Here is a 12,369-nt window from a genome sequence, read left to right as displayed (position 1 = left end):
CACTGACCACCACACTTGAACACTAACGATCTATATACAATAACGAATAATGTCCTATTCTTGGCAAGGTCTGATACTAATGCCACACGCGCCTTTTTTCCGAGACTGACTAACGCGACATTGAAGACTGGGCGGGCAGGATCAAGAGCGATGGAGCTCTCCAGAAGGCGGCGATCATTGGAAAGCCTGCAAGCCCAGGAGCAACCGGAGGTGTCTGGGGTGCGACTGAAGGTTTCACGGTACGAAACCGTGTGTTCGATTATTTCTTTATGCTCAATGGCCCTCTGCCCAGGTCTCGCCCGAGGAAGAGAAGAAGATCGACAAGGCATTTAGGGAACAATCTTTGGCTGAGGGTGTCGTGCTTGGAGGCACCAAATACATGGGGAGAGCCTTTCTTCAGGACAACTTGCTTCATGGCGTCAGGACCTCTGAGCCAAGGGTACGCAGTTCGAGTCCACCCTTTTCGAGTAAGCTAACATGGAGTTATGTAGAGCGAGGCAACTCTGGTCTGGGCGCTCACGAATTGCTACGTGGTCACCGTATTCGATGTACCTACCCAGGCGCAATCTGTCATTCCCTGTGTGAACGCACTTGCTTCTCACCTTGGAGGCTAGATACTCTTTGAGATTTCCTGTACAATCGACCAGAAGTGAATACACCATATTAGTACAATCATCATATTATTTTTTCAATTTTGGATAGATCGTTGTGCGAGGGGATTATGAACTATATACATCGCCACCGCAAGTGGCTCGAGTGATATCAAGTACAATGAGTTGATCGTCCTATCGATTGCCGAGTTGGATCCAGTAGAGCGAATCTCCCTTGAACGCCTAATTAGGATGTATGCATAGTTTCACGAGAGATATTTTCTTGTCCAAGTAAACATTGTCCGGCATGTCTCGAGGGTTTTGCGCTCGCATGGTCCAACGAACTCGACGCGTATGTTTTTTCCATTTCGTTATGTAAATATCGAGTCTTGCTTTCTAAATCGCACTCTGCTCCGAGACGTACAACTTATGTATCATAAGCATAGCCATGACACTTACCTTGGTCATTTTCTCTTTTGCCTAGAATCCAGTTTACCGAATAATTTCCTGCGATCTATATAATACATCTATAAACGCCTTTTTCCATCTTAAATGAGGTTACGTTGCTACCATAGCGAGGGTGTAACGTTACACTATGATTTAATTTGAATACCACGACGATCATCATCGTCATTATTCTTCCTCATGGTCTACCTCTAACTACTCTATCCGGAAAAACCAAGCTTACAATATTTGACACGAAAGCATCTATGCACAGAAGCTCAGTAATACGTCGCGTTGGTGTTGCCTCTTACTCCTACCGACCGTGTAGGCCACGGTCTCGCTTCTTGACACTCGAAAGTTCAAGACGCCCTCCCGTTGACTTTATTTCAAGATCTTCCGCCCTGAATTCATCAAGTCCTAAAACTGGTGACGATCATGAAGGTCCAATATCCGACGCGGAATGGGAGATAAGAGTAGGTTAGGACTTCTCGTTTTATTGAGTGGATCCATTGTCACTCGCTCTCATACAAATCTCACCCGAACCGCTCATCCAGGCAGAGCCATATCAATCCTAACCTCCACTCTTCCCGACTTTTTCAAGCTTGGTCTTGTCACAAGATTTGACGCTAGCGTATCGTCATCCCCCTTTGCGTTCGTCGAAGCCGTACAACCATCTCCTGATTTGATCTATGCGAGGCATATCAGGTTTAGGTACGCTCCGCCGGGAAACGAGGGCGTCATGCCCAAGGTTTTACAAATAGAAGGTAGCTATTCCTATTCACCGAGGAACCGCCTACAAAACTGATCACTTCTTTAAAAATAAAATAAAAAGGTCTTCCGTTGTATTTTGCCTCGGCGGCGATCGTCCGAACGTCTCTAAACGCGCTGTATAGCGATATGCACGTTGCGCTCAGTTCGGTCGAGGTTTCCACTCTAGGTGTTCGTGAGCGGGAGATAAAGATTGGGCTGATTGTGTCCGGCTCGAGTAGGGTGGGTGGTGGGAATGCCGAGTGGGATATGTGAGTGCATGGAGTTGGTTTTGTGTTGCTTCTTTCGTCTTTCGTATCGCCCACCCTTCTCTTCCTTGTATCCCTCTCTGACAATTACACAGCACTGGTTATAGTTTTCACAAAAGCTGTTTTTATATTTCTCCTTTACCCGCACCTTGTTCTAACCTCGAAACCCAGCCTAGGAACATACCGCTTCTCCCCAAGTTCCGGGCTCATAAACCAACACGACGTCAACTCGATTCATCCCGCTCCGCACAGTACAGTATACAACGCATTCCAGGCGTCTTTGCAAAAATTAGGACTAGCTTTACCGAGGCCTGTTCCGAGGGTTGAGATCAAGTCGCATCCTCTGACTTGAAGAAATGGTCCTTGTTGTCCGGCTGCGGGTCAATGGTCAAGTCATAGAGAACCCCCATTACTTACTGATCGGTATTTTAACACGGAGTTGCGCCGTCCGCGACTCGGGCTTTCGATATAGGGGCGCACCATCTTTGGATGTACACTAAATTATTTGTGGAATTATTCACTACTCATCGCATCACTCCCGGGTCAACTTCGGAAAAAAGTGCAACGCGTGATGTTCCTCACCCAAACATATAAATGAAGCCTACATTTCGATCTAGTTTAATCGCACTCTAAACAAAATACAGATTCAACGCCGCAGTGATCATGCCTTATACTGTTCGTCCTGTCACACCCGCCGACCGACCCGTCCTCTCGCGTATCTGTCTTTTAACAGGCGACGCAGGTCAATCTGCAGAGGGAGAATACCACTATTCCGAGCTTCTCGGTCTGGTCTACGCTGAGCCGTATGCCGTAGTCGAGCCCCATTTCGGATTTGTCCTGGTCGATAACGTCTCCGGGGACGTGGTTGGCTATGTAATCGGTACCACTGATACGAGGGCATTCGAACGAAACATTGAGAACGATTGGTACAAGGGATTGAGGGGGAAATATACCAAAGACCCCTACCCTCAAGGCTCGACATCCTCAGATAAACATATGATAAACTTGATACATAATCCCGATACGGCTCCGGACGAAATAATTGCTGTTTCTCAAGCGCATATTCATATCGACCTTTTACCTGCCGCCCAGGGCCAAGGATGGGGAACCAAGCTCATGGGAAAAGCGGTAGAGTACCTGAAGAGCCAAGGAAACGACTCATTGTTTGTTGGAATTGGTGGGTTATGCATATATATGCGAATCATATCAAGTTAAAGTTGATAACACAGACTCGAGAAACGCTCGCGCCCGATCATTTTACCTTGCAATCGGGTTCGAGGGTGTGAAAACTGCTCATGGAGAATATTTCCGACTTGGATTTGATCAATGGCGGTATTGAGATGCCAACAGAGGTTTTCAAGTTAACAGATTTGATTTCTACTAGCTACATGATTTCATGATAATATGGCTGTACGCGAAATGAGGTGACATGTCATCACATTTTTGATCAAGTCCTCTTGGATCACCGCACCGCTTGGTTTGACTTGTTAAAGCATTTGAGTCGAGACAATAGATTGTATGTGTTATAAATACTAGGGTAACATTCGTATGCATATGGTGGATCCAGAAGTAACGAGGGAAAAGATTCAAGTACACGAATGGGAAAGAATCTTCGCTCACAGCCCTATAGCTAGCTGTGTAGAGTACACGCGGAATACACGTGAAATGCATAACAGGCCAACGTTTTTCTTTGCATACATGTGTAGATATTTAATGAGAAGTAGCCTCTGTGGTCTTAAGGAAGTTGTCAACCTCTATGCTCATAACTTCACTTTCGGTCAGCTTCTTCTCCTTGGGAGACCACCCCAGGCTCTTGGCTCGCACAGAGATAGCTCGGGATGTATGTCCAAGATACATAGCGAGGAGCTTTCCATCCGGATCTTCTGGCGAGAGACTTTGTGCATGGGGAGAATCAACAAGTTCTGAGAAGAAAACCAGCTGTAAGAATAATGTCTCACAAGAGGGCACTCTGCTCTTACCTTTCTCGTACAGGGCCGTAGCAATTGCCTCTGCAACGTCTTTGGTTGCGTCTTCCGAGCCGGCAGCAAAGTAATAGTTGTCGTATGAGTCTACTCTAGCTGTGGATCCTGCTGAGGTGAATGCGTGCTTGATCACATGCGTATAAATTCGAAGAAGGTCCTGGATATGTATATTGCACCAAATGTTTGTGCCTTCCCCAGCAAAGTAGGCTTGACGGCGACGAAGGGCCACTCTGAAAAAGATACATATCAGCATTGCCTTGGCTATCTCGAGCTTAATTACTTACTGTAAGAGCAGTGGGACCTGAATAGAAGTTGATTTTACAGGCCCAATTCCGGGACCGTAAATCAGACCAGGGCAAATAATATATGCGTCCAGTATTCCACTATCATGTGCTCCCAGTACACTGAGGATGTCAAACATTGGTCAGCACTACGTGTAATCATGAGTAGACCACCACGCACGCAAGGTCTACCGATCGATGCAGCGCAGATGGCGAGATCGCACGTAAGTCTTCTGTTTTGGTGTCCTGAGTTTGGGTTTGAGCGAGACTATCATGGCATTGAATTCTTATGATAGCTACTTACGTCCCATATTTTTTGTCCCCTTTCGTCGAGCTTTCCCAGAAACGGACCCGTCGCTTCTTCTGCAAGAACAACGGCCGATCCACTGTATACCCGTAAAATGCCAATTTTAAGATGGTCTATCCGTAAATAACCTACGTTGTATGAATTAAGATACCTCTTTGGGATTTTTTCTTGAACCCATTGATGATGCTCTTTGTAAGGTCAAGGTCGTCACAGTTGGCCGCATTAATAGTAAGGTCGGCCTTTTCGACCTCAGGTTCGATAATGGACGTGTCAGAATGAGATCCGAGAACAATGTTGATGCGATCGGGCGATAGTGATTTGAGAGCTCCAGAAGACCGGGAGTTTCGTACAAGCGTACTAATGGTCGCGGAGGGGTATTCTCTCAACAATGTTACAAGGAGTGAACCACCCACATAACCAGTTGCGCTGCGAGCAAGTTAGAATTTCATATACCGGAGAGTATGCATATGCGCACCCTAAGAGGAAAATAGACCGGACAGAAGACATAGTACTAGTGTGAGTCAGTAACGATGAACTTGAGAGGTATCGATGGCCGATATGAAGCCTGTCTATGCGCCTATTTATACCTACCTGACTCGGGCTACGCAACCCACAGCCATCAATTCAGTAGTAATACCTTTGATAGGAGTTTCTGATTTACTAAGAAATTGATCATGATATGTAATCTCCCGCGAGAAATGATTAGACACGCGTTATACGCGCTTGCGTAGGCGATCAGCTCCGGAGTCTGCGCCTGTGACATCAAGACTTGCACGTCAGAGGCCTGAGCACATTTTTGCTTGCATTTGTCGATGCGTGAAGAAATAATGATAGCAACAGACTTTAAGTTAAGAGTGCACCATCAATGTGCATTTCAGAAAAAGGAAAGTGAATCGTTCCAGAGCATTGAGTTTTCAGGTGCTTCCAAAGTCGGCGGGGGGGGGGGGTTGGCGCTATTTTGATCGGCCACTGATGCTTCATGCTTCAGTACATACAATACATCATTCAAATCTCGTCATCTTGCTCTGGATGCTGGTATAGAATTCTTGTAAGATGTCATTTTCATATGATATTTCACCATACGACCCCATCAGCGCAAAAATTCGCGGAGATGGAGGCCGACTTCAGGCAAGCTGAGTAATGAGACACAACCTATACCAGCGTCTGGAGCGATGCGATATTATTACGCAAATAATGTATCGTATACACTGGAGCATGAAATACACATGACATGGCGCTCAAAATGGTGTCGGCCCCTCGACCTTGGGGGTGCTTGAAACCCAACACGTCGCATAAATTTACACTCGCACTTCTCACACTCACCTCAATAGTGTACTCTCGATCCGGAGTTGAATTTAACAATTAGATAGTCCTGTGCCTACCATGATTCAAACAAGAATGCTTTCGGGTCTTTGACGTGTACAAATTAGTGTCACAAGCGTCGATTACAATAACTTTCAGCGTCTAAACGCGTGTAGCAGGTCGATTGTCAATTTGATTCGTCTGAAATTGATCCAATTTCAACCTACCTGTTCTACCTATTAGTACACCCAAAGTATCATAAACAAAGGGGGTGGGGGTCCCCCAATAGCTACAGCACCTCCGACAACATCTTTAATCATGCCCAGGAGTGTGCTATATTTTGGCAGTACGCTCCTATTTCAAGGGAGGTCATTCAACAATAGCAAATTCAACTCACACCGAAGCCACAGCTCATACCGCAATGCCTGTGACCAACTAAGTCGTTTTGCACCCAGTATACCTCACAATACGTCACCGTTGTGGCCTGAAAATCATACAGAAAGTATCATCGACGAATTCGCCTCTCCGCCCAACATTTGGCATTGAGTAATCTCGCACTATCACGCTATCACAGCAGCGAAATAATAGAACTTCGAGACATAATGAGCGCTAAAAACAGAGAAAATATGCCAACGACCTGCACTCCAGCAACATAGAATCTGAAGCCCGATGACACACAGGGACGAGCTGGGGATGCGGGTTTGTGATGGTGCTGTTGGAATTTGCCAGCACTCCGCATAGTCTAAAGTGGGGCTTTTGGCACCCAGATAACCCGCACATGTAGGGCTCACCGTGAAATATTTCACGGAGAAACAAGCCCACTACAGCAACATTGGCTACAGGGTATTTCCAAAATTGGCGCATGTTTGCATCCGTTTGGCTTGCTCTAAGCGTGCCGCCAATGTTTGCAGAGAACTCAGCTTTCTATAGGTGAGAGCTGTCAAAGTTGCGCCTGCGATCTTACTTTCGGGCATTAATTCTATTAATATGATTCTAGGGTACCTGATCTTGAGTATGGCCAAGTTTTAATGACTGGTGGACGATGGTTCATTAATGGGGCTGCCCTCGTGATTATGATGATATAAGTACTAGTTTGTTGGCAGATGAATAACGGTACGCAAGGCCAGAGGTCGGGTATAACTCACCTTAGAGCTGTGTCATTTTCGCCTCAGTCAGTTTAGCCATCTTTTACAGTTGCATGAGGCCAAACATCTTGCCCTCTCCTTAGATTCACTTAATCATTAACAATGGCTAGCTACCTCCTCGCACCTCGTTTGGTATTACGAAGCTGAGTCATCGGCCTATCGACTGTCTCCGTTGGCTGTTAGGTGGACCCCATCTCAATCCTTCCCACGCTGGTGCGCTTTTAAGAGCCGATAGCATACTCAGATAATAGGAAAACTAGCATTAGAAAACTATAGATTCATCTAAGTCCCATTACAGATAAATAAAAACGATCATACATGGCCAACGAGTCTTTGTTCATCCTTAGAACAAACGTTTCTTCTCAGCTTCGTCTGCAGCCAAGATACCCTCTTTCTCAGCCTCCTCAAGTAACCTTTTCTCGAGCGCTGCCCGATCTTTTGCTGCAACAGTCGCGAGACGCTTCTTGTATGCGAGGTATTTATCATCTGTACCAAACCAGTGATCAAGCCATCTGAAAGAGGTCGAGAAATTCTAAGATTTAGTAGGCCGTTAGTCAAGAAGCACGAAAATAGGTATTGAATTCGGGAAAACATACGTTGACGAACGCCATATGGTGGAAATCGTGGTGGTCCGCACCAGACCAGAAGGGAATGATACGGTTCAACGACCATGGAAAGTCTAAACCGACATGGTATATCAACAACACCGAACAACTTCGGTCCAGCCGATCAGACTTACCGTACCCACTGTGGGCATCAACAGCTTGGAACAGTTTCAACGTAACCCAGACCAAAACGGTAACCATGTGCAACTCGAATCCCGCCAGGCAATACAACAACGGACCCCCGATAGTGCCCATACCGAGAATAAACACTTCGGCAGGGTGGGCGTATTCTGCCGCCAACCCAAACGGCGCACTGTACTTGTGATGTACCTTGTGTATATGCTTGTACAGAGGTCCATAATGTAGTGCCCTGTGCGCAAAAAAATGGAACGCGTCCTCAAAGACGAAAAAGAGTGCGACTTGGAGTGCGGCAGTTTGCCAGTTTGGGAACGGAACTTGCCAGGTGTTCATCCCGCAGGCCGATGCGATAGGGTGGAAGAACCAGATCTGGGGAAGTTCGATTGTAAAATGAGAGTAGAGGACCAGTTTGGTGCATTCCCATTGCTCCTGTACGGTTGGTATCTTGTTCTGAAAAGGTGGGAGTGAGTGAGATATAAAAAAGAGAAAGAGGGCCCATTAATAAGGCATTTGAGGAGAGGTGCTTACTGGTTGGAGTTTCCATCTCCGGAAATAAGGCGTTGCGTCTATGATCATCCATGGTAGACAGCGTCCAAAATATACAATCTGGAACGGATATTTAGCCATGCCCGAGAGGTACAAGTCAAAGCCATGTTGCTCACCTCATGTAAAAGGAAAGACATTAAGCCTGTTGCAATCACTGGGTCTCCGATCCACAAGTACCATGCAGCCCAATTAGATTCTAGCCAGCTTAGCTTGGAAAATTCGACTCCGCTGGACGCATAGAGTTCAGCAGAGGTTGCCCGGTGGCCTAGAACGCTTGTCGAGTTCATGGTATGGGGAGTAGTACAGAACCAAGCAGCAGTAACCAGACTTATTTATATGAAAAAATAAAAACTATCACAATCGTAAGAGAACAATCTGAAAAGTAGCGTAATATAGAAATCTGGCCATAGACGGAAAGCTAAGACCCGCAATCCACGTTCAAAATCGGACGAGCCCGAGTTCAGCCGGCGGCAAGTTCGCTAACTGGAATCGTTCCTAGATCAAACCTGAGGAATTGTAATTTTCGCTCGCTCATAATCAAGGGTACGGCAAAAATGAGATATGATTGGCGCGCAGATTTACAGTGAGTGGTGGTGAGTTAAAAAGTTGAGTGGTGATTGATGACATAAGCGACGGCACAGTCCATAAGTTAACGGGGATTGATGGCAAACAAATAAGAACCACAAGTTGATTTACTACACATTTATAACAAAGAACACAATTGATTAGTTGGAAAAAGAGCGTGTACTTTGAGTGTCATTAGCACATTCACTGATGAGCTGCAGCGATCTCTTCCTTTTGCTCTGCAATAAGATGTCCAAATTTCTTATCCCATTGGGCCTTGGCCTCCGTGGCTTTGTTCGAGTATACCTGGCGAACAGTTAGGTACGAGTTACAATATATACTGTTCAACCGGACTCACGGCCTTCTCCTTGTCGCTCATTGACCTCCAAATGTCTGCCGAAGTGCGTCCATACAAACTGATCCTCTTCTGGACAAGATCCTTTTCATCCTTGGGATGTTCCTTTTTGACAAGGGCATCAACCTTGTCGCGGAAGTCCTGACGACTGGTTACATCCGACAAGAAGAGCGCATATCCATTGCCCGGACGTTTAGGCAAGACATTCAGCGCAGCATCATCGCGGGTTCCTGGCTCGCGGTTAGCACGAGCAGCGTGGAGTTGAGCCAAGTTGAGTGTAGAAACCCATTTCGCGACGTCTTCCTTCCAGGCGGCGCGGGCTTGTTCGGCTTTCTTGGTATAAACCTGGTGCAATGTTATCAACAATGGGTCGATGATCAGGCTTGTCTGCATACGTCACGTTGGGCATCAGAAAGATGTTTCCAGGCCTGGGATGCCTTGATGGCATCCTCCGTAACCCCTTCACCTCTGTCCCGATCAACAGTCCGATCGGATGTGAACAGTAGGTAGGCGGTGGCGGGTGCTCTGGGTGGTGGGGGATATGGTTCTGATATCAATAGATATATGAGTGTATGATGGCGGATAAAGATATCAGCGTACTCTTGATTGCCTTGGCCATTTCGGCCTTGGCTTTCTCCTTCTCCTTCTTAGCCAGCTCGCGTGCCTTGGCCTTTTCTTTCTTCTCGTGTTCCTTTTCACGCTCCTTGGCTTTGCGAGCTTTCTCGCGCTCCCTTTCCCTTTCCTTTTGCTTGGCTATCTTCTCTCTCTCCCTGCCCCTGTCCCTAGCTGCTCGCTCCTTCTCGGTTAGCCGAACTCTCTTAGCAGAAGCAGGCGCTGCAGAAGCAGAAGCAGAAGTAGTCTTGGTGGTCGCACTCGAAGCTTTCTTCGCAGGAGCTGCGGTCTTGCCTGTAGAGGTAGACTTGGTAGCATACTTGATAGCAGCTGCGCCTGTCTTGCCCTTTGCAGCAGGCGGAGGAGGCGGAGGGGGTGTAGCCTTTCGTACCGGCTCGAGAGCAATACGAGCGAGACTAAACGCGCGGATCTGTGTCGAAGTATGCGCATATAGCGCTGGGCGCATTAGTAACGTGCGAGCCGAAAGCATTGTGCCCGCCAGACAGAGTGTGTAAACCGAATGTCGTGTTTGAGCCTGAGGGTTGTTGATGTGACGATTTCATTTGAGTCCGAATGATGTGATCATCGCTTACCAATCCGGGCGCTTGATTGAATTCTCATATCAGACTCTTTCCGACGACCTTGTTTCCCATTCATTGATAATGTCGGCATTTACCAAGGCATTGCCGCGTACGGTACGCGAGATAAGACTTCTGGGATGCCAAACTGGCTCGGGATCTGCTGGTCTCAGGTGGGTATAAATATATGTAACGATACAACTAGTAATTGACTTATTCACGATCGCTCATTTGTCCAATCTGGTATTGGATCACTTGAACTCCACACGAACCAAACAACGATTTGATGAAATAAAGAGAGTTTATCTCTAAGAACTACCCTGGCATCAAGAGTGCCAATCCAAACCTACCAGTACTTATTAGGGAGGCTCAAGGTACTCCCGCACGAGTATTTGTACGATACGGTGAGTCTGTTCCTTGCCTCTTACTTGAGCTGGAACTCATTTATTTTCGACATCGTAAATTAAATCTACTTATATAGAACGTGGAGTAGAGCGTCACGTCGACGTCGAGGGTCTCCCTGCGGCAGAGGTTTCCCAGAAAATTAGCACTTTGCTATGACACCTCTGCGCCGCCCGCATTCCTGATCGCCTTATCCTTCTGTATTCACTCCAGTGTATACGTGTTTTTCTCCAACTAGACCGACAAACGTTTGCTCGTGGGACAACCTGGGAATAAATAAAAATCCAAACATACCTCTTGTTCAAGAGCGATCCTGATACGCTTGACGTCGTCGGCTCTCACCAATACATGTGTGTCGTCTATATCTTTGATGATGAATCCTCCCTGGCCAGGCATTTTGTCCAGGATGAGGAGGATTTGTTTGACAGCAGGATCGCTGAGAGGCGTGGTCACCAACCAAGGGTCGGGCCATGCATGTGTGATTTCACAGAGAGAGAAAGAGGGTTAGTTTGGGTGCGAGTGCTAAAGAATATGGAATCCGTACCAAGTGAGCAGCACACCTTTGAAGGCCCTCATTCTGGTTCGATTATTACGATACCACCTCGTGTAAGCGCCGTGTCGTTGCTTTGTCATCCAACTTGGCCAAACATTCTCTACGCGCGAGATCACAATTCTCGAGAGCCGCAAAGCATACTGTAGATGCGGTCTCGTGCGCCCCAAGATATATTAAAGGGCTAATTTTACACACTTATGGACACGTAATTGTTGTAAACGGGAGGGCGTGATTGAGCAAACTCGATATTTGCTAGCGCATGCTCTTTCAAGTTGACATTCGGTGTACAATTAACTAATACAGTATGCTCTTGTTTGTATGGCTCCACGATTACGATTGAGCTATGGTTTGAACTTGGGCCGAAAGGCTCATTGAAACCGATTCTGAGGGGCAAAAACTGTGTGTCTACTGGGTACGGTGGTTTAACCAAATTCAGTGTCAAATGTCAACATTAGTGATTCAATTACACTCACTTCACTTACAGGTGACCGTAATAGGAGAGCGGGAGAGCAAGCGAGAGCATGGGCTGTGGTTAATTCGTACAAACCCAGGCAGATTTTTGGGGCCTGTTAGAATTAGAGCTATGCTTGATACTACATGAAGGAATCAAGAAATTGGCGTGTGTACACATCACCTCATGTCAAAGTGGCGTATTTATCTACACGTTTTATTCTTGACACGCCGAACTCATGAGATCTGAAGCGATCAATTTCAAGCCGAGTTGGTGGTTGTAACGGGATTTAAGCGCCCCTTGGGTAACCAATAGATGAGTTCTCCAATCATGATGGTAGAGCTCACCACTCGCTTCTCACCACTCATCCATGGATGTACAGTCTTCGAATGTGCCACCATCTTTATATAACCATGTCACCGGTAATGAGAGTATTCTTGGTACGTAGCCAGCCCTTGCAATTCAGCTACAGCCTCTGTACCAGTTAATTGATAGTAT

The 12,369-nt window shown here is 46.6% G+C and overlaps 5 protein-coding genes across 5 annotated transcripts; 2 read left to right on the top strand and 3 right to left on the bottom strand.

The window, feature by feature from the left end:
• Positions 1-49: 49 nt before the first annotated feature.
• Positions 50-614, top strand: RhiXN_05648 (profilin; the record flags this gene model as incomplete). Its single annotated transcript, XM_043325464.1, has 4 exons — positions 50-68; positions 127-239; positions 293-439; positions 492-614. 4 exons carry the CDS (start codon positions 50-52, stop codon positions 612-614), a joined length of 402 nt encoding a protein of 133 aa, XP_043180896.1.
• An 880-nt stretch (positions 615-1,494) lies between these two features.
• Positions 1,495-3,389, top strand: RhiXN_05647 (GNAT family acetyltransferase; the record flags this gene model as incomplete). The annotated part of the gene is made up of 4 exons (XM_043325463.1): positions 1,495-1,798; positions 1,867-2,053; positions 2,695-3,227; positions 3,280-3,389. The coding sequence occupies 4 exons, from the start codon at positions 1,495-1,497 to the stop codon at positions 3,387-3,389; spliced, it is 1,134 nt and encodes a 377-aa protein (XP_043180895.1).
• A 371-nt stretch (positions 3,390-3,760) lies between these two features.
• On the bottom strand, positions 3,761-5,127 carry RhiXN_05646 (uncharacterized protein; the record flags this gene model as incomplete). The annotated part of the gene is made up of 7 exons (XM_043325462.1): positions 3,761-3,972; positions 4,030-4,262; positions 4,317-4,436; positions 4,495-4,559; positions 4,618-4,699; positions 4,753-5,046; positions 5,096-5,127. The coding sequence occupies 7 exons, from the start codon at positions 5,125-5,127 to the stop codon at positions 3,761-3,763; spliced, it is 1,038 nt and encodes a 345-aa protein (XP_043180894.1).
• A 2,283-nt stretch (positions 5,128-7,410) lies between these two features.
• On the bottom strand, positions 7,411-8,643 carry RhiXN_05645 (Fatty acid hydroxylase superfamily; the record flags this gene model as incomplete). Its single annotated transcript, XM_043325461.1, has 5 exons — positions 7,411-7,599; positions 7,664-7,746; positions 7,807-8,260; positions 8,339-8,416; positions 8,473-8,643. 5 exons carry the CDS (start codon positions 8,641-8,643, stop codon positions 7,411-7,413), a joined length of 975 nt encoding a protein of 324 aa, XP_043180893.1.
• A 481-nt stretch (positions 8,644-9,124) lies between these two features.
• Positions 9,125-10,353, bottom strand: RhiXN_05644 (HMG (high mobility group) box protein; the record flags this gene model as incomplete). Its single annotated transcript, XM_043325460.1, has 4 exons — positions 9,125-9,226; positions 9,279-9,620; positions 9,671-9,822; positions 9,876-10,353. The coding sequence occupies 4 exons, from the start codon at positions 10,351-10,353 to the stop codon at positions 9,125-9,127; spliced, it is 1,074 nt and encodes a 357-aa protein (XP_043180892.1).
• Positions 10,354-12,369: the final 2,016 nt, after the last annotated feature.

The sequence above is a fragment of the Rhizoctonia solani genome, chromosome 6 (genome assembly GCF_016906535.1).
Source record: "Rhizoctonia solani chromosome 6, complete sequence".
Lineage (NCBI taxonomy): Eukaryota > Fungi > Basidiomycota > Agaricomycetes > Cantharellales > Ceratobasidiaceae > Rhizoctonia > Rhizoctonia solani.
This window is presented reverse-complemented; position numbering and strand designations above follow the sequence as displayed.